The sequence below is a fragment of the Capricornis sumatraensis genome, chromosome 14 (assembly GCF_032405125.1).
Source record: "Capricornis sumatraensis isolate serow.1 chromosome 14, serow.2, whole genome shotgun sequence".
NCBI lineage: Eukaryota > Metazoa > Chordata > Mammalia > Artiodactyla > Bovidae > Capricornis > Capricornis sumatraensis.
Window position 1 is genome coordinate 70,718,130 of NC_091082.1, and position 26,125 is coordinate 70,744,254.

Sequence of the window (26,125 nt, forward strand, 5' to 3'; positions counted from 1 at the left end):
CCAGAAAATATCTAGAGGAATGAAAACAGGCTGGGGAAGGATCTAGAAGTCATTATAGAACAAAAGTAACTAGGAATGTTCAATGTGAAAAAGAAATGACTCTATGTAGACATGAATCCTGTGTAATTTCAGAGGGCAGAATGAGGATAAAGATGAAAAGAAAAGAGAAAAAGAAAAGATAACAACAACTGCAGAGAAGCAAATTTTACCTCATCATGAAGAAAAGCATAAAGCATTTCATAAATAGGAAGGGCTTTCTTATGATAGAATGACCTCCCTGCCTTATAGAGCTTAAGTATAAATTGCATGATCGCCTTTAATGAATGCTCTAAAAACAGTTCCTGAACTTGGAATTCTGCACCTTTTGGGGAGGAGTTTTTAAACCTGATTCCCTGGTTGGGCTTCAGGAAGACTTTGAACACACTGAAATGATAAATAAAGCATATTTGAGAAGGATATCCATAACTATCTGTAACTCCTTCTGTTTATATGTTTTAACCAGAGTGTCCAAGAGAGGAATAACCCAAAAGGAAGTTTAGGTGACTGTCCTAGGCTGACTTCCAAGTTCAGATACTCTAGGATTCACATTCCTGCAACAACATCTTTGATACCAACGGTCAGAGCAACATCTGTCCTGGGACATAGAGTGGGTCATCCCTGCTTCAGTACCACTGCTTTTGGCTTCGGCTTTCATTCCACTGAAGTAAATGAAACCAAATGACATTTTGTGGGTACAAACTCAGAACCCTTCCCCCTGTCTTTGGCACTTGTCCCTGATGACTACTCAAGTTCCTAGAAGTGGGTGAGGAAGTAGGTAAGACTGGGCTCTAATCTTCTGAAATATGGCAGAAGAGAAGGCCTCAGGTCTCCAGAACCCTCTGGGGCTTTCCCACTCACCAGCCCCTGACCCATGCAGTCAGCGTGGAATTGTGTTGGAGGCCGAGTGAATGGGGGCAGTGTTATGCCGATTTGTATGCCACTGAGAACACTCTGTGCTACACCATGCAGCTGCAGCCTCCTAGGACACCAGTGGGTTCTGGGTGATGCCTGCAGGCAGCTGGCACTCAGCAGGCTCCTCCAAAAATGGTGACCCGAAGGAAGCCTCCAACCCAACTCAAAACAGGGGAAGAGAACTTTGTAGGTAGCATATTTTATCTCTGGAGACCAAGAATATATGAACAAGCAAGAGAAATAAATAGTCTCCCTGTCTCCACATCAGACAAGACTTAGCAACTAAACAACATCACCTCCACTTGACCCTCCATTTTTTCTCCCACTTTTCCCCTCCTTCCTTCCTGCCCTCTTTCTATATTCTTGCTCCACTTCTTCTCTTTTCTTTGGCACCAAGCAGGATCCTAATTCCCCAACCAGGGGTCGAACGCCTGCACCCTGCTTTGGGAGTGTGGAGTCTTAACCACTGGACCACTGGGGAGGTCTCATCTCTCCATGTCTTTGATTGCTCTTCCCTTCCCCTTCTGTTGTGATGTCTCAGTTAGCTCAGCATTGCTGTTCAAAATTTTAATTACATAATATGGCTCATGAAAGCAAAATAACCATGCTGCCTGCCACGCTGCGCTGGGTGAAACTCAGATGGAAGGAAAACACCCGGTGCTCAGTGCTTCTGGGCTTTCTTGGACTCTTTGCCAGGAGGATAAGCAGAAATCACTAGAGAGAGAGGGAAGTGAAAGTTGCTGAGTCGTGCCCGACTCTTGGCAACGCCATAGACTGTCCATGGAATTCTCCAGGCAAGAACACTGGAGTCTTTCCTTTCTCCATGGTACCTTCCTGACCCAGAAATCGACCTGGGGTCTCCTGCAAGAGTCCGCCTGCAAAGCAGGAGACCCTGGTTCGATTCCTGGGTTGGGAAAATCAGCTGGAGAATGGATAGCCTACCCACTCCAGTATTCTTGGGCTTCCCTTGTGGCTCAGCTGGTAAAGAATCTGCTTGTAATGTGGGAGACCTGGGTTCGATCCCTGGGTTGGGAAGATCCCCTGGAGAAGGGAAAGGCTACCCACTCCAGTATTCTGGCCTGGAGAATTCCATGGACTGTACAGTCCATGGGGTCACAAAGAGTAGGACACGACTGAGGGACTTTCACTTTCACTTAAGTAGAAAAGGGCTGACATGTTCTGAGGGCACCAGACATCTGTCTCTCTTGAGATGAACTCAGTCAGGTCTTGGAGCTTTCCAGTCTGTTTAAAGGCAGAGGAAGAACAGGTCAGAGACCAGGGACAGTGGGGGTGGAGTGAGTGGTGGCAAAGAGAGACTCAGTGATCAGATACATGTGAGATCTGAGATGAGAGCCTTCCACTCTTTCCATGCTCTGTCACCACCTCTGGAATAAGTCAGCATTTCTACTGAAAACTGCACAATCCACACTAGCTTAGTAGCCCCTAGAAGTATTTATTGGTTTCTCAATAGTTGTGTAGACAAATGGCAGGACCATATCAATAGGTTCAAGCTCCCAGAAGTGACTGATGCTAACCTTATCCCCTGGGAGATGTCCCTGGCTCCCAGATCTTGATTATTCAGGCAGAAATATTAATGCAACCACACAGGGGTCTCTCCTGGGAATGCTGTGGTAAGAACATAGAGGTTTTTGGGGAGTTCTCAGTCTGTATTTGTTCTGCTGAGGATTTGCTTTTTTTCCCTTAGTATCAATCGGGAGAAAGGATGACCTATAATATCAGTTTTTAGGATTAGACAGGAACTAGGTTTAGTGGGAACCCATCTTATTGTGTATATATCTTCTCCAAACATTTTAACCCAGGTGAAATATGGATTACAATGACCATCAAGGGCATCTTTGACAGGAAGGAAACCTCTCACAGAAGGGCATGAAGGTTTGGGCTTGTAGTGGAGCTAATATGAATACAGGGGTTGCACTTGACTTTAGAAAGCCTATAGGAGCCCAGTCTGGGAATTCACTTTATATGCACATACACACTCTGGGGCTTTTTTGGTTCCTGGAAATGTTACTTGTATCTTCTTGCCTGCTCCAGGCTCCCTGTATGGCTCCCAGAGTACCCGTGTGCTGTTGGGGATGGAGAAAGGGAAGGAAGTGACCATATCACCCTTCACTCCCAATTGAGTGCAGACATTGAACGGGAAATCCTTAATTCCACTCTGTGACAGACAAGTGGGAATAATTAAAAACAGGAATCAAAGGAAGGAAACAAAAAAACATAAATAAAACACTTGCTCCCCAGGTAATACTTACTATTGTCTCAGGGCCAAAGTTGCCCATCCTGATATATATAAGGATTTGCCCACAAAGTCTTTGATACTCCTCCCCTCAAGAGGTGGAGCTTTTCCTTCTAAGCATGGACCAAATTTATTTTATGTTTTGTTTTATATATTTATTTGGCTGTGCCAGGTCTCAGGTGCTGCATACAGAATCCTTAGCTGAGGCAGGGGGGGAGCCAGGTCTCAGGTGCTGCATACAGAATCCTTAGCTGTGGCAGGTGGGATCTAGTTCCCCAACCAGGGCTCCAACCTGGGTCCCCTGCACTGGGCATCTAAGCCACTAGACCACCAGGGAAGTCCCAGGTGTGAAACAATTTTAGTGATTCACTTCTGGCATACAGAGCATGGCAAAAGTGATGGAATATCACTTCCAAGATTAGGTAATAGAAAGAGCATGTCTCCCATCTCCCTCTCTCTTTCACTTTCTTTTTTGCTTTACCTACTGTGAAGAACGACACGTCACGAGTGGCACTGTGGAGAGGCCCGTGTGGGAAGGAACTGCAGCCTCCTGCCCAGTCATGTCACTGAGTTTGGGAGCAGATCCTACAGCGCAGTCAGATCTTCACAGACTGCAGCTCGGACAGCTTGACTTAGCCTCCCAAGAAAGTCTGAGGCAGAACCACCCATCTAAGTCACTCCCAGATTCCTGACCCCAGGAAACTTGTTGTTTAGTCGCTAAGTCATGTCCTCCTCTTTGCGACCCCATGGACTGCAGCCCACCAGGCTCCTCTGTCCATGGGATTTCCCAGGCAAGAATACTGGAGTGGGTTGACATTTCCTTTTCCAGGGGATCTTCCCAACCCAGGGATCGAACCCATGCATCCCCTGCTTGGCAGGTGGGTTCTTTACCACTTAGCCTCCTGGGAAGTTATTGAGACAATGATGGGTAATACACTTCAATACTTTCAAAGTGGAGAGTCCCTCAGGGGTGGAGAGTACTTGGCTTATCTCCCTGGGGAAGATTGTCATCTGTTTTAAGACTCCTACACATAAGCCAGAGGCTTCAAACAGAGAGAAATTCTTGAACCTAGAAGAAATGAGTTTTAAATAGGTTAAATATTCTTATTATTACTCATACTAAAACGTTGTCATATATATTTTCCTCCCCAAAGAAATGCTGTGTCAAGGTATGACTTGTTCGTTTCTTTCAGACTTCTCCAACATCGCTAACTTTTAAAATTCAGCTGTGAACGTTGATCACAAACAAATAACTGTCAGTTGAAATCACTCGTCTCCCAAGAAAGCAAATTCAGCCCTTAACTGCTTCATTTCACTGCTGGACATGGTTTGCTGCACAGAATGATAAATCCAAAAGGAATTTCAGGGTTGTGCACAGCTTATCTCAGGCCAATTCTATTAGGATGGTGCCAATTTATGTACAAATGAATCATTTAATGCCAGATAATCTAGAGATCAAATTGACAACATCCGTTAGATCATCAAAAAAGCAAGAGAGTTCCAGAAAAACATCTATTTCTGCTTTATTGACTATGCCAAAGCCTTTGACTGTGTGGATCACAATAAACTGTGGAAAATTCTGAAAGAGATGGGAATACCAGACCACCTAACCTGCCTCTTGAGAAATCTCTATGCAGGTCAGGAAACAACAGTTAGAACTGGACATGGAACAACAGACTGGTTCCAAATAGGAAAAGGAGTACATCAAGGCTGTATATTGTCACCCTGCTTATTTAACTTATATGCAGAGTACATCATGAGAAACACTGGGGTGGATGAAGCACAAGCTGGAATCAAGATTGCCGGGAGAAATATCAATAACCTCAGATATGCAGATGACACCACCATTATGGCAGAAAGTGAAGAAGAACTAAAGAGCCTCTTGATGAAAGTGAGAAAGGAGAGTGAAAAAATTGACTTAAAGCTCAACATTCAGAAAACAAAGATCATGGCATCTGGTCCCATCACTTCATGGGAAATACATGGGGAAACAGTGGGAATAGTGGCAGACTTTATTTTGGGGGGCTCCAAAATCACAGCAGATGGTGATTGCAGCCATGAAATTAAAGGATGCTTACTCCTTGGAAGCAAAGTTATGACCAACCTAGACAGCATATTCAAAAGCAGAGACATTACTTTGCCAACAAAGGTCCGTCTAGTCAAGGCTATGGTTTTTCCAGTGGTCATGTATGGATGTGAAAGTTGGACTATAAAGAAGGCTGAGTGCCGAAGAATTGATGCTTTTGAACTGTGGTGTTGGAGAAGACTCTTGAGTCCCTTGGACTGCAAGGAGATCCAACCAGTCCATCCTAAAGGAGTTCAGTCCTGAGTGTTCATTGGAAGGACTGATGTTGAAGCTGAAACTCCAATACTTTGGCTACCTGATGCGAAGAGCTGATTCATTTGCAAAGACCCTGATGCTGGAAACGATTGAAGGTGGGAGGAGAAGGGGTCGACAGAGGATGAAATGGTTGGATGGCATCACCAACTCGATGGACGAGTTTGGGTAAACTCCAGGAGCTGGTGATAGACAGGGAGGCCTGGCGTGCCGCAGTCCATGGGGTCGCAAAGAGTTGGACTTGACTGAGTGGCTGAACTGAACTGAGTTTAGGTGTGTTCCCAACTGTCCCCTCCTTAGGGAAGGGAGGAGCCTGCAAGCTGCAGCTGCTTCCAGGATACAGATGATCATCCTTGAAGGCCTGCCTTTGGAATCAGGGAGAGGAGAATATTTCTGGACCAGGTAATTAGGGGTTAACTGCATGAGTGAGGAAGCTCATATACAAATTATTAACATCTAAGCTTAGTGCCCTCCCACCCCCACAGTCACCCTCCACCCTAGGCTCCTAGCCACTTCTTTTAGCTACTGACTGACACTGGCAATGACCTTTCTGTTAATTCAACAAACATTTACCAAAGGCTTACACAGCTAAGTGCCCTAAGTAGACTAGGTCAGAATGCACTTATGTAAAGATGTTAATAGGGTGGGAGTTTCTGATTCCTAAGCCTACCTAGAAATGAGTCTGGAGATAGGTTGTTTGGGGAGGAAGAACCCAGTACTTTCACTTTTTTATTTTTAAAAATATTTATTTATTTGCCTGCATCAAGTCTTAGTTGTGGCACATGGGGTCTTGTGGATCTTTCATTGTGGCACACAGACTCTCTCCAGTTGCATTGTGAAGGCTCCAGAGCCCACGGGCTTCAGTACTTGCAGTGCGTGGGCTTAGTTGCTCCCAGGCATGTGGGATCTTCCTGGACTAGGGATCAAGCCTGTATCCCCCGCACTGCAAGGTGGATTCTTAATCATGGGACCACCAGATCATACATTCATTCTATGATCCTCACTTGTAAAGAAAGCCCTGGGGAAGTGGATTCTCCTACCATACTGCCTCTCAGACTCCTTATTACCAAATTCAGAGTTAAATTGAAGAAAGTAGGGGAAACCACTAGACCATTCAGCTATGACCTAAATCAAATCCCTTATGATTATACAGTGGAAGTGAAAAATAGATTTAAGGGCTTATCTGGTAGATAGAGTGCCTGATGAACTATGGAATGAAGTTCGTGACATTGTGCAGGAGACAGGAATCAAGATCATCCCCATGGAAAAGAAATGCAAAAAGCAAAATGGCTGTCTGGGGAGGCCTTACAAATAGCTGTGAAGAGAAGAGAGGCAAAAAGCAAAGGAGAAAAGGAAATAGGCATCTGAATGCAGAGTTCCAAAGAATAGCAAGAAGAGATAAGAAAGCCATTTTCAGCAGTCAATGCAAAGAAATAGAGGAAAACAATAGATTGGGAAAGACTAGAGATCTCTTCACGAAAATTAGAGATACCAAGGGAACATTTCATGCAAAGATGGGCTCAATAAAGGACAGAAATGGTCTGGACCTAACAGAAGCAGAAGATATTAAGAAGAGGTGGCAAGAATACATGGAAGAACTGTACAAAAAAGATCTTCACGATCCAGATAGTCATGATGATGTGATCACTAATCTAGAGCCAGACATCTTGGAAAGTGAAGTCAAGTGGGCCTTAGAAAGCATCACTAAGAACAAAGCTAGTGGAGGTGATGGAATTCCAGTTGAGCTGTTTCAAATCCTGAAAGATGATGCTGTGAAAGTGCTGCACTCAATATGCCGGCAAGTTTGGAAAACTCAGCAGTGGCCACAGGACTGGAAAAGGTTAGTTTTCATTCCAATTCCAAAGAAAGGAAATGCCAAAGAATGCTCAAACTACCGCACAATTGCACTCATCTCGCATGCTAGTAAAGTAATGCTCAAAATTCTCCAAGCCAGGCTTCAGCAATACGTGAACTGTGAACTCCCTGACGTTCAAGCTGGTTTTAGAAAAGGCAGAGGAACCAGAGATCAAATTGCCAACATCTTCTGGATCATGGAAAAAGCAAGAGAGTTCCAGAAAAACATCTATTTCTGCTTCAGTGACTATGCCAAAGCCTTTGACTGTGTGGATCACAATAAACTGTGGAAAATTCTGAAAGAGATGGGAATTCCAGACCACCTGACCTGCCTCTTGAGAAATCTGTATGCAGGTCATGAAGCAACAGTTAGAACTGGACGTGGAACAACAGACTGGTTCCAAATAGGAAAAGGAGTACGTCAAGGCTGTATATTGTCACCCTGCTTATTTAACTTCTATGCAGAGTACATCATGAGAAACGCTGGACTGGAAGAAACACAAGCTGGAATCAAGACGGCTGGGAGAAATACCAATAACCTCAGATATGCAGATGACACCACCGTTATGACAGAAAGTGAAGAGGAGCTAAAAAGCCTCTTGATGAAAGTGAAAGTGGAGAGTGAAAAAGTTGGCCTAAAGCTCAACATTCAGAAAACGAAGATCATGGCATCTGGTCCCATCACTTCATGGGAAATGGATGGGGAAACAGTGGAAACAGTGTCAGACTTTATTTTCTTGGGCTCCAAAATCACTGCAGATGGTGACTGCAGCCATGAAATTAAGAGACGCTTACTCCTTGGAAGAAAAGTTATGACCAACCTAGACAGCATATTCAAAAGCAGAGACATTACTTTGCCGAGTAAGGTCCAGCTAGTCAAGGCTCTGGTTTTTCCTGTGGTCATGTATGGATGTGAGAGTTGGACTGGGAAGAAGGCTGAGCGCCAAAGAATTGATGCATTTGAACTGTGGTGTTGGAGAAGACTCTTGAGAGTCCCTGGGACTGCAAGGAGATCCAACCAGTCCATTCTGAAGGAGATCAACCCTGGGATTTCTTTGGAAGGAATGATGCTAAAGCTGAGGCTCCAGTACTTTGGCCACCTCATGCGAACAGTTGACTCATTGGAAAAGACTCTGATGCTGGGAGGGATTGGGGACAGAAGGAGAAGGGGACGACAGAGGATGAAATGGCTGGATGGCATCACGGACTCGATGGACATGAGTCTGAGTGAACTCCGGGAGATGGTGATGAACAAGGTGGCCTGGCGCACTGCGATTCATGGAGTCGCAAAGAGTCGGACACGACTGAGCGACTGAGCTGAACTGAGCTGAACTGAACTGCCTCTCAGTTCAGCTCCTAATATATCGCAAATTCCTTTCCAGAGACCAGACAAGCGTTCTTTTCTCCCCTACCCTCACCGCCCTCTCTCTGTCCCATATCCTATTTCCTCCCTTCTCCCAATATGATGCTGTACTTTATTATATAGCATTATTTGAGTAGTTATCAGAACAGCTCAAAAAATCATGAGGATCATACAAGATAATCATAGTATACATAGCAATAGGCCCATACCAGAAGTCTCATACCAGTCTCATGATGCTAGTGACACTGTTAGCTGTAAGAGGGAGGGGAATGAAGAAGATGAATAATTTCTATTCACTTGACCCCCTCATTCCTGTTTCCACCAAAACACCGAAAAAAATAGTGCCTGTTTGGTCTCCATCAATTTTGGAGGTATCTTGAATGCCTCCCCATTTAATGTCAATAGAGCAGAATAATAGTGACAAAGGAGGAGTTATTCTGTACTTTCATTGAAAAAGGCAAGTGTAGAAAGGTTGCCATGGAGATTTTAGATTTGTTTTTTTGCAGCACCATTTGACTTGTGGGATCTTAGTTTTCTGTCCAGGGATCAGACCCATGCCCCTTGCATTGGAAGCGCAGAGTCTTAACCAGTGGACTGCTAGGGAAGCCCCAGAATTTAGATTTGATGAGTGTGCACCCACTGGAGTTAAGTCTGCAGATGTGCTGACTATGCCATAAGGTGAGCTGAGAGGAAGCTGAGACAGCGACAACCTCAAGATGATGCAAGTAACTTAATCTGAAATCCATGAGAAAAAGGACAGCTTGCTGAGGTCCAAGGCCCTCCAAAAGCAAGTCATCAAGTGAGAATAGGAACAACACAGACACTTCCTCTGTAACACGGGACTAGGTAGGACACTACCCGGTTCATATCAGGCAGTGAATTACAGATAATCAATTAGTTGACAATACCCAAGAACCTCCTGTCCATTAAGCACAACAGAGGGTAGAATTAGAAAGGGTTGGCAGTAGAACTGTGCTTTGAGAATGATTATGGCATGTGTGTCTTGACTCCCTAATCCTGGTGACAGTTTCTCAGACCAGTGAACCCACTTGAATGTATACTACTACTGGAAGAGATATTCATAAATTCCTGTCTCCTTTGTAAGGTGCTATAGTTTTTGCAAAAGGTTTGTGTAGGATGCTTCTATTGTGTATCTAATGTGTACATATATGCATATGTCTCAATATGGTATATGTCTATATTTTGTATATGTGTGTATATCTATTACAAAATCAAGTTGATTTTTTCTTTTTTAATGAGTGGCTGGTGACTGAGATAAAGGCTATAAAATTATAGGGCTCTAGTCAAGTCAGATTATTTAGTAGCAATTTACCTGAAGCCTTTGGAATGACATGATGAATTGCCATGACTCATAAAACAACATGAGGCTCTTGGCAGCCTGACTCCAGCCAGAATTAACCAAGCCAGCAGTCATTAAAAATTCAATAAAACAGAACTTCATCTTAGTGCCATGACCAGAGTTAAAACATAGCTAAGCCACCAAGATCTTATGGGTTTAACACCACCCAATAGAGCTATGGGCTTAGAGCTCCCAAAACTGATACTTGAAAAATAATTCATTAGACAAGTCCTGCAGACAACATGACAGGTAAGGATACAGTCCTGAGAAAGAAACAGGATCGTTGCCTGTTTTTTCAAGTTTACAGGCACAAAAGCTGTGTGAGTGACAGGCTTTCTTTGGGATAGCAAGTTACTTTTCAGACTTTGCACTTCTGTTGGTGTAAGGGCCAACGAGTAGATGAAATTAACCTCAGCGAAGACTTTGGTGAGATTTTTGAAACCCTGGCACCAAGTGTTTGTTTAGGAAGTTCTTCTATCCACTGGGTGTTCCCAGGTGGCACTAGTGGTAAAGATCCCACCTGCCAATGCAGGTTAGACATAAGAGACGCCGGTTCGATTCCCTGGGTCAGGAAGATCCCCTGGAGAAGGGAATGGCAATCCACTCCAGTTTTCTTTCCTGAAGAATTCCATGGACAGAGTAGCCTGGCAGTTTACAGTCCGTAGGGTCACAGAGTTGGACATGACTGAAGCGGTTTAGCACAGCACTACCATCCTACCCAGTAGCACAGAAATGATCCGAGTAGTAACCATCCAAGGAACTCCTTGGAATCCTCTATTAGCTCCTTACAGGCTTCCCAGGTGGCTCAGTGGTAAAGAATTCTGTCAATGCAGGAGACAAGGATATGATCCCTGTGTTGGGAAGATGCCCTGCAGAAGGAAATGGCAACCACTCCAGTATTCTTGCCTGAGAAGTCCCCTGGACAGAGGCCGGTGGGCTGCAGTCCATGGGTTCATAAGAGTCGGACACAACTTAGTGACTAAACGATAATTCTTCTGTTAGCTTGTGTTGTCATTCAGCTCCTGTCCAATCACCGACAGGAAGAAATTAAGGGAACTCATCCTTTTGTGAATACTGGCCTGTCTCTTTAAGGCTGAAGGCTTGACCATCAGTCTCCATTTAATCTATCACTGATAAAGTTATCAAGTAACCTAGTGTCTGCTAAATGAGCTATAAGAAAACACCTTAGAAATACAAAGGGATTGCACTGTGACGTGTAGGCCAAAGCTAACTCTACCTAAGAGGGTGGAGAAGGAAATACACTGGTTGTTTCCACCTAGATCCTGATGACATTAATTTAGAATTCCTTTTCTGTCCTTTTGAGAATTGGTTACAGTGAGCACAAAAACAGCATGCTTGGCTTATTTACTCAACGTAGTGCTTGCGCTGTAGAGTATGCCAACCCTCCCACTGCTCCCAAGAACCGTGGGGTGTGTGTGTTGGGGGGTGACCCAGGGAAGGGAAACTGACTTTGGCTGGGGAGAGGGAAGCAGAGTTTCAGTTGAAATAATTATCAGCAAAACCTGGAAAATGCCAAGCAAGAGGGCACTCTTAATAATCATGCTGCAACATGGTGCCGACTGGGACCACACCCAACAAACAAATAGGTAAAGATCATCCTACTTTGAAAATTAGGTCAGGACCTAACCTTCCAAAGGCTTCCTTCGTAGCTCAGTTGGTTAAGAATCCACCTGCAATGCAGGAGACCCCAGCTCGATTCCTGGATTGGGAAGATCCACTGAAGGGACAGGCTACCCACTCCAGTATTCTTAGGCTTCTCTTGTGACTCAGCTGGTAAAGAATCCACCTGCAGTGCAGGAGACCTGGGTTCAATCCCTGGGTTGAGAAGATCCCCAGCAGAAGGGAAAGGCTACCCACTCCAGTATTCTGGCCTGGAGAATTCCATGGACTGTATAGTCCATGGGGTTGCAGAGTCGGACACGACTAAGCGAACCTTCCAAAACAAGAAAAAAAAAATGTCTAGGATTATGTAAGACTAGAGTGATACACACTTGCACAAAGAAAACTCATGTCTAAATCTGCTGTTAACAGGCTGCAACTACCTCCAAACTGATAGAGGACACCATCTTTTTAAAAGGTAATTACTACTGCCTACAGTACCTGGCACCTTACAAAGTGAAACTGTTGGATGAGTGTTTTTGCTGGAGGTATGTGCACCACAGAGGATGGAGCTCCTACCCAGCTTGATATGGAAATAAACTCAGGTAGGAAGAAGCTGAAGAATTTCCAGGGAAGGGGACAAAAAGCAGAGGCGTACAGGTGTCTCCGGAGCCTTTGGGGGCATCGTGAACAGCTCACTAGTGGAGGGAAAAGCTTATCAAGGGATATCTGGGGCTGGCTCACCCTCAGAGCTAGGTCAGCCTCGGAAGGTTTTAACCAGCGTAGCAATGTGGTCAATATTTGCTATTTAGATGAATCACTGGCAGCTGGGCAGAAGATGAAATGAAGTAGGGACAGTGAGACCAGTTGCAAACAGACTAGGCTGCAATAAAATCAAGCCAGTGCTCAAAACATGATGGTGTGATAGGCCAAAGGCAAGCTCTGGAGCACACACAGGGAGGGGGGTTGGGGTTTGTACACTGCTGCAAACTTTTAGGGCCTGGATAGGCCTTAACCCAAACACCCCAGATTCCCAAAGCACAGGATGGAGCTGGTTGGCAGTAAACCTCAGGAAAGATTCTTTAATTCCAAAAACAGGTATACCGTGAAGTGGCATATAGGGACTTAAAAGAATCACAAGTCAGGAGAGATCTTATAAATCAACCTAACATTTATAAGAGCTGCTCTGGGCAGTTAGCACAGTTTGTTTACAATGAAGAGTTATCTAACTCTGAACATACTGTACATGGCAATTACAAATTGTCATGGTAAGAAAAAAACCACTGCCCACTTTCCGCACCCAACACAAAATAGCCAGAAACAGTAAGGAAAATGTAAGGACAAAGGTGGGGTTTGTTTTTATTATAAAAGAAAAAAAAAATAGTAACTCCTCAGGAATCTTAATTTCACACTCAGAGAACAGACACCAAGATACAAAATTACAACTGTTTGGACTCCAGACTTGTCCCATCTCCTCCAGAGCAGAGATGGGGAGGAGACAGCTGAAGCAAACAAGCAATTCTGTAAAACAAAGACTTAGAAACCCTAACAAATATGATTAAAATCTAAAATTCTGTTTTGCTTAAAAAAAAATTTTTTTTTAATATTATCAAAAGGCCTGCTTTAGTGACATGCTAGTCCCACCGGAAAATAACCCCAATACCCCCTTGTCAGTAACATGCTCAAGTTGACCAGCCAACTCCTATTTCCAAACCCCTGTGTGTACAAGTACATGTGTGTCTTTTAAACCTGGGGCTCAGGTGATGGCTACTGCTATCATGGGCTTCCACCTGTTAACCAACCAATGTCAGCCTCCCCAGAAGGGCAAGCAGGGCAGAGAGAAGCCCTGAAGTGGTAGTGAGGGAATATCAGCCCCAAACAGCCAACTTTTCCAGCACAGCCTCTCCTATCCCCACACCCACTCAAAAGGAGATCCTTATTTCTAACCAGACTATTTGTCTCAAATTTGGGTTCCCCATAACCAGAATGGCTTTTTCTCCCTAAAGAGAAAACACATTTATCTGCACACCCATATATATAATTTTGTTTTTACATTTAAATATAAAAATACTACTCTGCTTTGTGTTATAAATGGAGGACCACACAATGAGAACTTTTTCTTTTAAGGTAGGGCTATCCATCCGTTTATGTGGAGCCTGTCAGGGCGTTGAGCCCCAGGCAAGGGAAGCACCACGCCAGGAGATCTAGGGCATTTTCCTACCTGACTTCCCACCCTTCCTTCCCCCCTAATTCTCACTGTTGATAGAAAGTTGGTTACAACCTTGTAAGTAATGGAACTTCCCACCAAGAAGGGAAATCCTAACCTAACCACAGAATCCAGCACCCCTGTCCCCCACTCAGTAACCACTCAGAAAGAGTCCTCCCCATCCCTTCACAATGACTGGGCTCTCTGTCCAGAGAGCTATGCCTATTGGACAAACACACGTGATTAAATGGAAGCAGTGGCTATGTTTCCCCACCCACCCTCCCAACTAATGCACTAGAAAGCTTCGGTGATAGGAAACAGAAAAGGGCAGGGGTAGGTAGGTGAAGTGATTAAGAACTTGACCCCTTTGACCCTGACCAAAGAAAGCAAGAGATATTAACTGGGTGTGAGGAATTAAAAAAAAAAACAAAAAAGACCTTGACATTCCACCCTTTGAGTTATAGCTATTATAACATTGAGAGGGGCGAGAGTGGGAGTAAGATGTAGAATTAAGAGGGGTTTCGAGGGCTGCAAGTCTAGTCCACTTAGTTCTTGTACTGGAAGGGCTCGTCGCCGGTTTCGTTCAGAAGACATGTGCGGATGAGGGCTTCCGTCACGGCGAAGGGGTCACAGTTGGCAGACGGGCGACGGTCTTCGAAGTAGCCCTTCTTCTCCTGGCCGACAGTCCGGGGGATGCGGATGCTAGCACCACGGTTGGCCACGCCGGCAGAGAAGTCGTTGATGTTGGAGGTTTCGTGGAATCCAGTTAGGCGCCGGGCGTTGTCCAGGCCCCCCTTGGGATCGTAGGCTCGGATGTGGTACTGGTGCCGCTTGCTTAGTTTCTCAATGGCCTCCTCAATGTACCTGGAAGAAACAGTCAAGATGAGGGTCCAACCTGCCATCAGGAAACCTGCCCTTCAAGGAGCAGGTGTGGATCCAAGAATGGCGTGACTCATCTACCAGAGATTGTTTTCCAGGCTCCAAATGCCCAAAACATGGCCCCAGGAAAAGATTCTCCACAAAGGCAGCACCCTGCCTTATAACCTATGTCTCTTAGTGCTGGGCAGGCAGTAGATGTCCCCATGAAACTCTCTCCCACCCACAGCCATTAAGCTCATTCAGAAGCTTGTATTGTTAACTAATTTAGTTCTTACTAAAGATTTTCAAAAGCATTCATCTGTGTCAACTTTCCCCATCACCATCCTCGAATCCTACTCTTGAAGAGTATTTTGGGGGTACTTTCCAAATAGGAACAAAATGACAGGATCAGAAGACAGTTTTTGAAGCTGAGTACCAAGAGCTAAAGGCCCCAACTGGGAAGGCAGCTTACTCATCCCCAGTATATCAAACCCCTGGCAGGTATTCTTGCAGAGAGAGTGAAATGGCCCCCGCTGGAGGTGGCACTCACTTCAGACCATTCTCCTCTCGCATGGCCTTGGTGCTAAAGTTGGTGTGGCAGCCAGCACCATTCCAGTTTCCAGGAATGGGCTTAGGATCAAAGGTGGCGATCACTCCGAAGTCTTCACACACACGATGCAAGATGAAACGGGCCACCCAGAGATGATCGCCCATGTCGATTCCTTCACAGGGTCCTATCTGGAATTCCCACTAGAGAGAACAAGAAGATGGGCCTTGAAAACAAAACCAGCTGCTCACCCCAACCCAGAAGCTGACACTTGCCCCCTGCTCATCTCTACTCCAAGCCACCTTGAGGGCTTTGGGTTAAGGAGTGAACACCACAATAGCCCTTCCTAGCAAAATCCCCTACATGCCTCTAGGTGGGGCAGGTGGTGGGCTAGAGACCTTTACCTGTGCAGGCATGACCTCGGCGTTCGTGCCCCCGATCTTGATGCCGGCGTACAAGCAGGCCCGGTAGTGAGCCTCCACAATATCCCTGCCGTAGGCCTTGTCCGCTCCCACACCACAGTAGTAGGGACCTGGAGAGGCATCAAGATGGAAGATCAGGAGGCAGGATGTCAAGAAAATTCCTATCTAAGTGAGATGCATGGCCCAAAGTCAGAAGTCACAAAGTTCTCACACCTTCTCCTGGAATCACCATCCCTGCCTTTACCGGGAGGCAGATGAGTGGTGTGCAGTGGGCTCCTCTGGGTTAACACCGACTAGAGCCCACGGTTTCTGTGCAATGTTCACATCTCAACATCCATTATTTGGATTTAGGTAACACAAGGGCTAACTCTCTACAGTATTATTTCAGCCAGTCTCAGGGATATCCCCCTAGCTTTTTGGTCTACAAGGATTCACACCCATCTCCAGAGAGACTTCCCTTGGCAATTAAGCACTTGGGGAGAAGCAAGATTCACCTCTCACCAAGGAGACTTACCTTGGGGCCCAGGAAAGCCATTGGAAGGCCAACCAAAGGGGTGCCCATCAGTACCCATTAGGGTATATTCCTGCTCCATTCCAAACCAGGGGCGCTGGTTGCTCACCATGTCCATTATCCGTTTACAGGTATGCCTTAAATTGGTTTCTAAGAGAAAGAATGGACACGCTATTAGAGATATATGGACAAATGCACTGAATCCCCGTGTTGATGGGAAGTGGTCCTCAGATTCCAGGTACCTGAGATGTTATTTACTGAACTGACCCAGGGTCAACCTTTAGGTGCCCCAGTCAGTGTGAGAGGGGATGATAACAGAAGCTATGGTTATGTATCTGTAGGGAGACTCTCAAAAGGCATTATTTATAACTAAACTGGGTCACAACAAAGTCACATGGGAGAGGACCCAGAGGACACAGCAAGGGTTCACCTTATCTGCAAACTGGCCCCCTCCCAAGTACCAAATGTCAGGCACTTGAACCCTCTTATTCACAGAAGAACTGCTTCTAGCTGTTAGACCTATTCATGGTTTCTCAAGCATTTACACCCAAATCTACAATTTTTATTGAGAGAATCATTTGTCTACCAACAGCCTTACATTCCCGGTGAGAAGACACAAAGATACAAAGTGCTAATTTCTATAGTACTGGCACATGCCAAAAAAACCCAACCAACCAAAAAAAAAGGGCGACAAGCTCAAGAAAAACTTCTATGCTAGAACGGATCTTTATAGATTATTATTGGCTGTTTCACTATGTTCAAGAACCATTTTCAGACCTCTATGATATGCAAATGATACCACTCTAATGGCAGAAAGCAAAGAGGAACTAAAGAGCCTCTTGAGGAGGGTAAAAGAGGAGAGTGGGAAAAGTAGGCGTAAAACTCAACATTAAAAAAAATCAGATCATGGCATTTGGTCCCATCACTTCATGGCAAATAGAAGGGGAAAAAGTACAAACAGTAACAGACTTTATTTTCTTAGGCTCCAAAATCACTGTGGATAGTGACTGTAGCCATGAAATTAAAAGATGCTTGCTCCTTAGAAGGAAAGCTGTGATAAACCTAGACTGTGTATTAGAAAACAGAGATACCACTTTTCGGACAAAAGTCTATCTGGTCAAAGCTATGGTTTTTCCAGTAGTCATGTGTGTGGGATTTGGACCATTAAGAAGTCTGAACATCAAAGAATCGATGCTTTCAAATTGTGGTGCTGGAAAACTCTTGAAAGTCCCTTGAACTGCAACAGATCAAGCTAGTCAATCCTAAAGGAAATCAACCCTGAATGTTCCCTGGAAGGACTGATGCTGAAGCTGAAGCTCCAATACTCTGGCCACCTGATTTAAGGAGTTGACTCATTGGAAAAGACCTTGATGCTGGAAAAGATTGAGGGCAGGAGGAGAAGGGGATGACAGAGGATGAAATGGCTGGATGGCATCACTGACGTCAATGGACATGAGTCTGACCAAACTCCAGGTGACAGTGAAGGACAGGGAAGCCTGGTGTGCTGCAGCCCACAGGGTCACAGAGTCAGCTGCATCTTCCTAATAACCCTGAGATGGGTATTATAAGTCTCCCTTTTTACAAGTGAGAAAATGAGGCTCAGAGATGGCAGGGAACCTGCCCGGGGTAGGCAGCAGAATCAGGAAACCCTGCCTGTCTTGACTTCAGAATTCAGGTCTTTCACCATAATTTAATGCCTCCTAAAACAGACGTTTTAGGGGGCTTCCCTTGTGGCTCAAATGGTAAAGAATCCACCTGCAGTACGGGAGACCTGGGTTCCATCCCTGGGTTGGGAAGACCACCTGGAGAAGGGAAAGGCTACCCACTCCAGTATTCTGGCCTAGAGAATTCCTTGGACTGTATAGTACATGGGGTCACAAAGAGTGGGACACAACTGAGCGACTTTCACTTTTCACTTCAAAAGCTCTCTGGAACAAAAAGGCAACCAGTATTTGACATACAGTTCTTCTCAATCATTTACACATAACTCAATCCTCTATAAACAATTTTATGAGATGGACTTTATTAGTTGTTCCATTTTTTAAAATTTATTTTTTAATTGGTGGATAATTGCTTTACAGTGTTGTGTTGGTTTCTGCCGTACAACAACGTGAATCAGCTATGTGCTGTGCTTAATCGCTCAGTCACATCCGAGTCTTTGCAACCCCATGGACTAATAGCCTGCCAGGGTCCTCTGTCCATGCGGATTTTCCAGGCAAGAATACTGGAGTGGGTTGCCATTTCCTTCTCCAGGGGATCTTCCCGACCCAAGGATTGAACCCAGAATCATACAGCTATACTTACTATAGCTGTAAGTATACATATAGCACCCTCCCTCTATCCACCCCCCAATTTTAAAATGGGGGAAGTGACAAGTATAGGGGACAAAATAACTTGCCCAAGTTCATAGAAAGTAAGTGGCAGATCTAGAAATCACATCCAGCATTAAAATCTACAGGCAGGAGGACTGTGACATGGGGCACTCCTCCAGCAAAGATTTAGAAGAATCCAGTGTGGTTTTCTGCAGCCAACAATGGGAGGATGGACCACACAGCCTCTCTCAACAAGGAAGTTCAGGATGGGGAGATGCATGTCCAGTCCTTCAGACTTCTAAGAGTTAGTTAGAAGTTAGTTCTAACAGTTAGTTCTGGGATAAGCTCGTCTTCCCAATACCGATTTTGGAATATCCTCCCCACCTGACTTTACAATTCATGGATTAGGATTAAGTCTATCCTATACACACCTGCAGGCTTTCGGTTGTACTTGAAGACTTCACAGAACACCAGCTTGTTGGGGTCCTTGCGGAAAGGGTCCCGGAACATGGCAGCAGGGACAAGATACATGTCACTGTTGGAGCCTTCAGACTGAAAAGTACTAGAGCCATCAAAATTCCACTCGGGCAACTCTGTGATAAAAAGAGAGGGGGAAATTAAAGTTGCAAGCACAAGAACTTTTCAGGGAGGAGTACAGCCTCTCGCTTACCTTTTTATCTCTAAGGATCTACACTGTCTTGTCCAGAAAGCCAGTGATGCATGACTGCTGCTAATAACAGGCAGACCCTGATGTTTGCAGGTTGCCCCACAGTCCTTTCTCTTCCAAGTAAGACCATTGCATCACTTTTTTAAAAGAAGTACCAATCACAGAAACAACTTAAGAATAATGTTTCCTCTGTAAATAAGTCAGTCATCATTTAAAGAATTGAAATCCAGGAGAAATAAAGACTCTCTGATAGGCCATCTGTGTTGCTTATTTCTTTCATTTCCCAGCCCCACCCCACACTGTGTAATGGACAGTCCCAGCTCATGTGGTGTCCTTATTTTAACAGATAAACAGACACTAGCAGGATGACTTATTCAAGGGTGCTCCCACGTAACTTATCCACACTATGTTTTAAAGGTGAGTTCCTTCATCTCTCTCCAGTTGACTATGAGTTCTCTGAAGGCAGAGACCAGACTCCCATCTTATACTTTCAGGGCCTGTGCAATACCTGCCACATAGCAGGTACACACTATATGTTTTGTATTATAGCCATTCATTCATTCACTCAAATGTGAGCATTATCAGAAGAGTAAGCTATCCTAAATCAGGTAAAAGATGATGGACCTCAGTCCCTTTCCAGAAGGAAGGCAGCTATGGTTTGTTCTAGACCAAAGAATAAAGAAAGACAAAGTCGTCCCAATTCTTATAACAGCTTCTGTAGGATCAGCCAGATTAAGAATTCTTAAAGTGCATCAGCTAAAAACACATGATGGTAGCTCTACTTAGAAACCACTTTTAGGGTGTTTGCTTTACATCTAGAACCTAAGTAACATTCAAAAGAGTTTGTAAAGCAGATGGAATAGTCAGGTTAGAGCTGTGGTTTTCAAACTGGGTTCCTAGGGGTACCTTAGGTCAGACTGAGATGGGATGCCCAAGTCAACAAAGTTCCCAATGCCACTCCCCCCAGACTTCATCTTTTTTCTTTAGATATGCAAGACTCAGTTTAAATAAAGGGGTCCACTGTTAATGCTTGGAGGCAGTGTAGGAGCTTAATGTTGACTGAATAAAGTCTGTAAAGTCCTGCCTTAGAAAAGCTTTACATCAGAATAAAGAGGCCAGATCTAGTGGCTTGGTCTCAGGTTGCCACCCAACCCCGCCTCAATTCCGCCCAGCCTCTCACCTTCTATACACTTGGGTTCAGAATCCAAGGTTCGGGTCTTGCAGCGCAGTCCTTCTCCAGTACCGTCGATCCAGATGTACATAGCTTGGACTTTCTCGCCCTGAGGTAGGGCCATGTACACCTGCTTGATGCCTTTGTTCAAGTGGGAGCTCGCCGAGGTGGCCATGGTGGAAGGTGTTCTGAAGAGAGAGAGAGAGAAATAAAATATGAACACCAACTCTAAACAGATCCTCTGCAGGAATAAGGACAATGAAATCAAGAAGTCACAGTGGGAGTGGCGGCCCCTCCCTTTGGAAGTCACACACTCAAAAGTACAGTACATTTATTTAACTTGCTTTCAGGGAGATTAAAGTTTTATACTGAACAAAAGTCTCCTTATTCCCTTCCTCAAGCCAGAATCTAAACTTTTGAGCACTAAGTTCTATTTTTGCGGTTTGTCAGAGGTGGAGGAATTGTTTCATTTTTCATACTAAGATACTGGGGGGCAGGGGGGTGGTGAACCCAAAACAAAATATGAAAGTTCAGAAACAGTCTGCAGAACAGACATCTATCTCCAAGTAAAATCCGGCCACAGAAGGGCTTGGCTGCTATGATCTCTTGGTTAAGTTCTCCCTTTTCCTTACACCCCAGAGAATGCCTCAATAAAAAGTTCTTTTGAAGATTCCTCCACCCTTCCAAATAAACAACCCACCCCATTCCCATTTAGCTGGAAGGAGGAAACCGGGGCTAGCTAGAAGATTTAAGAGTTGGTGGCTTCCTAACAACGACTAATGTGTACTTTGGTACATTTGATCCAACCTGGATTTTAAGACACACACTGGCATGACTTCCATCAGTTTGAGGCAAAGTTCTCATTTCAGAGAGTAGACTTAAGTTTGAGAGTGACCAGATTCCACCAGAGAACTTTAAGAAATTCCCACTTCTAAATCAAAAAGATCTGGGGTTTCAAAAGCTGAGGCACACTAAAATCTGTGAGCCAACACCGCAAAACCTCTCAAAGAAGAGACACTGAAGCCACAGAACCAAACCCCAACACAAAGAGGAAACGTTCTACCTCCTCCCTCCCCCATTGATCGCCCAGGGTGGCCGGAGAGGGAACATATTGTTCTCCTCCAATGACTTGGGCAACTTTCTGAAGTACAGTGGCAAAGTTTCTATGGGCAACCGTCCATGTTTGCCCAGCTGAAAACAACTGCTTCTCCCTGCAACAGCCTCACCCTTCCCGTCCGGGAAGCGAAGCTGTCTGTCAAGTTGTGTTAGCAGACAATGTTTGCCGACTCCCTCTAGACTTGGTCGGTCAAATCCCACTCCTTATGCCCATCGCCCATCCTGGCTTTAAAAGCCAGTAGGAGCAATCCCAGACCCTTTCAGCTCCCAGCTATAACCCCATCCCTGGCTTTCCTCTCCCACCGGTTACCACCTCCAATTTCAAGTCACACTTCCTCCCTTAAGCCTCGGGGCCTGCTCTTTTCGGTGATGCCAACTCGGTTCCGTGACAGGTTGGATGCCAACAGCCGCCTGCTCTATCAACTAGTGCCGCCGAGATGCCGAGATTTTACGTGGTGAGGGGGTATGGAGGGCTGGGATTCTGCGGTCCTTAGCGGTTTCTTGCAGCTGTGGTGGGAGCAGGGTCCTGGATCCCTGCTCCTCACTCACCCCAGCCAGGTAAGATCAAAGGTATCGATGATGCCCTCCTTGGCCCTTCTCCTTTTGGAGTGGCGTTCGCGCCTCTCGTGGGTCTCCGGCTCTCGCTGATCCACGCACCGGAGCTTTCTGGGCGAGGGAGACGGAGAGGGAGAGGGAGTCGAAGTGCGGTCGGAATCGCACCGGGTGGAGCAGGAATACGAAGGCTCCTGAGTCGACTTGATCTTGACTCGCGGTTTCCCTCCGGCATTCACCGAGTAGGCGACGAAGCCGAAACAGTTGGAGGGGGACCCCGAGGACCGAGATTCCAGGTCGTCTTCATCTTCGTTCGCGTTCTTCTTCGCTGATTTGCGGCCGGGGGAGCATCCCCGCTTCCCGCCCCCAGGGTAGTTGGGAAAATCCACTTTGAGAGCAGCCCTTTCCCACTGAAACGTCCCAAAAGTCGGCGCCCCGCCCCTTGGGCCCCCGTCTGGATCTCAGGGCGTCGCCGAGGGGGCCATACCCCTCCAAGGCCGGGGCGGGGTGGGGCGGGGGGCGGCAGCTGGGGAGTCCGCCGGAGGGACAGCGCGCCGCTGCTGCCCCTGTCCGGCCAGCCAGGCCTCTCCACCCGCCGCGCCCGCCGGCCACGCCGCGCTCCCGGGCTCCCCATTGTTCAGTCACAGGGGTAGACCCCGCGGCGGGAGCGGGCCGCACCACCGACTCTCCCGGCACCCGGCCCGCAGCCGCGGAGAAACAGGGCGAGGCTCCCGCAGGGGGACCGCTCCATCCACCACGCACGCCCCACGGCCGAGCGGGGGGCGCCGGGCCCGGGCAGCGAGCGGGCTCCTCGGCTCGTCCTGCCCAGCGACCTCCAGGGGCGGCGCTTCAGGCCGCCAGCAGCTGAAGGAAGATCAAAACAACTCTCCGCCCTCCGCGAAGCCTGGCGCCCGACCATCGCCGACCCAGACCCGCGGGCAGCGAAAGCAAGCAGGAGCCCCCCCCCAACACACACTCACACACCTCCCTCCAGGCCGGGGCGCAGAGTAGGGCCAGGAGGTGGGAAGAGGCCGAGACGATCGGTCAGGGAGCGGCGGCCGGGCCGGCGCGGCACACTTCCGAGCCCCCTTCCCGCCCTCTTCCCCGGGCCGGCTAGGTGCTTACCTAGGCGCCGAGCAAAGCGGCAGGGCGAGCAGGCGGCGAGAGCGAGGTGAGGAGAAGAGAGGCGAGGAGGACCGGGAGGTGCTGCTTAGACAGCCGGCTCTTCTCCCATTCTCCGCTCTGCAGGGCGGCCCGCCGCCCCGCCGCTTTATCGGCGGCCGGGGCCGCCCCCGGCGCCCTGATTGGTTCCCAGAGGCCCGGAGCCCGGGCGGATCAGCTGATGCACCGTCCCGGCACCACGGCCATTGGGCGAGCCGCCGAGCGGGCGCCGCCGGGTGGGGGCGAGCGGACCCGGGAAAGAAAGAAAGGGAAAGGGCGGCGGGGGAGGGGACGCGGGGGGAGGGGCGCGAGGCAGGGCGGGCCGGCGGCGGGCGGAGGGCCCGGGGCCTGCCGGGAAGGACCCCGCCGCCGGGGCTGCAGCGCGCCGCCGCGCCGCCGCCCGCCTGGCCCCGGGCGGTCCCCGCGTGCTCTCCCCCGCGGCGCCCCCAGGTCAGATATTCTGAGGGAGGGTTCTTTTCCCAGGTCCCACTGCACGCCCCAGAGGAAATTCCAACCCGCAGGCACCAGCTTTTGCCTTTCGTTGTTAGAGAACCTCCACTCCCTTGCCCGGCCCTCAGGTCCTGCTTGGGGTTCGGGGGGGTGGGGGCCGCAGTAGCCCCGGGCTCCCCGGTGCCTGGGCCGGCCTCGGAGGGGGCGGCGCAGACAGGGGGCTGCCGGAGGTAGGCCGGAAAGAGCCCCCTGGCCGGCCCCCTCGGCGGGTTTGGGGATGTGACCTGGAGTCTCCCATCTCCCGTTTGTAGTGAACGCACTGTGTTTTGTCTCGTTGCGTAGAGGGGATCCCGGCGGGCGGAGACACAGAGCCGGCCTCTGCCACACCTGAGGCAACTCTGCAGCCTCTCTGGACCCAAGTTCCCTTTTCTGCAAATCAAATAAAACGGTTCAAGAGAGGACCTTTAGAGCCGCGCAACAGATTTGAAATCCTCTGTGCGAACTGTTTCCCAAGGACAGCTGACAGGGGATTGAGGTCTTGGCATCTCCCCCTTTGAAACCTAGGGTACGTCAAAAATTTAAGTTCTGTCTGGTGTTGCTTTTCATGTAATTTATTGAACGTCTTTGAAATCTGGAAAACGAGAATCAGTACCCCTTCCTCTTCTCTCCTCAGAGCTTTATTAGGATAGTTGAGAAAATGTGTGTGTGAACAAAGTCTTGAAAGGGATGTTTGTCAACAGATACACAATTTTATATATATGTATACAACACACATAAATATAATGTCTTCATTGCTACCAGTGATAAGATTTAATCATACTGTTTTTATTGCCTGAATCCTCCTGATGGTGTCTAGCCTTTATCGCACCTTTCAAGAGCCCCAGTATATGAGATTTTCTGTTTGAAAACTAAGAAATCATGTTTCTTTGGAAGAGGAAGGGAAGAAGTTTGCTCTTCTGGTTATTTTTTGTACCACAAATATGGAAAAGAAATGTTGCCTGTGACCACACACATAACTTGGCCTCTTTGGTCAACATCCCTCCCCTGTGGGAGTGTGGCTAACACTGCAGTGCTTTAAGATGACAGACTCAAGGTTCATCTCAAACAGAAACTTTTGGTATGTTTCAGACAGGTGACATTCTGGACTAGGTAAGTCGCCTTGCAAGTGTGAGGTATTCTGTCCTTAAACTTGCACTTAAACTTGTGATCCTTCAAATGATGGTGAAGGGCTGGGCTTCAGGTCGGGCAATGTAGGTTCAAATCTGGGTTTGACTTCTTACCAGCTTTATATTCAGGTGGATGCTTAGCCCTGAAGCCTCAGTGTCCTTGGCTACAAATTAGGCGTAACAGCTACCTTGTATATTGTAAGGATTAACTGTGATGGCACACACATACAGCAATGCTAGAAAGCAATAATTGTAATTATTATAGGCCAAGATAATCTGAAGGGATTAGATTATTTCTTTTCCTGCCATAACCCATGAAGTACAACTTTCTAACTCTGGGTAATGCGCCACCATTAGTTTTATGAGAGTGGGTTTAGATCTGATAACAAAGTGAGCTGTCTTCATTCCATTTATTTCTGTGAAGTCTTGAGTTTAAATGGTTGAGGAGGGGGTATTGGGAGGGGAAAGGCCATGTTCTTGTTTTAAAAAACGTTACTTTTCAGTTGCCAGACGGCCAGAAGTGAGCCAGAGCCTTCTACTGTACTGGTCACTGCCAGCACCCGAGGTAGGGATGGCACACGGAATAGAAAATAGAAAAGTAAGAGGCAAGCACAGTTCTTAAAGCTTCTAGTATGTGAGTCAGCCTGCTGCCCTGGCTGGTGTCTTAACCTTCCTTATTCATCTGTGTGTCCCCCAGCAGTGTCCAGGGGGGTCAATAACTGGTCAATAACTGATGTTTGTTGACTACACAGAACTGACAGCGGCACCATCAAGAGAACATGTGCTTTGAGCTGCTTTTCCAAGAGTGGAAATGGATTTGCTTTGATCCATTCATGTGACCAGGGGCATACTTTGTGAGGGTTAGCAAGGTAATACATGACCACTGAGTTTTTCAGGCAGAACAAGAGGCCTTGTCTTCCTTAGTCAGCCCCCTACTTACTTAACCAAACTGAATTAGGACCCAAATGAGTTCAAGAACTATTCAGGGAAGCTTAAAAGAGTATGAAGGAAGAAAAAGCAGAAGAAAGAGCTTAAACTAACTGGTTTGCCCCCGGAAACCCAGACTGGACTTTTAGAGAAGTTGTAAGGAGAGTGGCCTGTTTCATCCAGTTTGACTTTGCTGTGTCTGCTGCCCTTTGTTCTCTTTCTCCTTCTTCCCTAAATTGACAGCCACCCCCAGTCTCCTCCCGCTCCCTAAAAAGCATTAGAGCATTTGAACCATGAACTCTTCTGTCTCCTGGTACAC

At 46.9% G+C, this 26,125-nt stretch overlaps 1 protein-coding gene across 1 annotated transcript; it reads right to left on the reverse strand.

Annotated features, from left to right (window-relative positions):
• Positions 1-14,252: 14,252 nt before the first annotated feature.
• On the reverse strand, positions 14,253-23,326 carry GLUL (glutamate-ammonia ligase). The gene is made up of 7 exons (XM_068985955.1): positions 23,228-23,326; positions 20,444-20,622; positions 19,028-19,189; positions 16,288-16,434; positions 15,756-15,883; positions 15,355-15,554; positions 14,253-14,810 (listed from the first exon to the last, which is right to left on the reverse strand). Exons 2-7 carry the CDS (start codon positions 20,607-20,609, stop codon positions 14,492-14,494), a joined length of 1,122 nt encoding a protein of 373 aa, XP_068842056.1. The 5' UTR covers positions 20,610-20,622; positions 23,228-23,326; the 3' UTR covers positions 14,253-14,491.
• Positions 23,327-26,125: the final 2,799 nt, after the last annotated feature.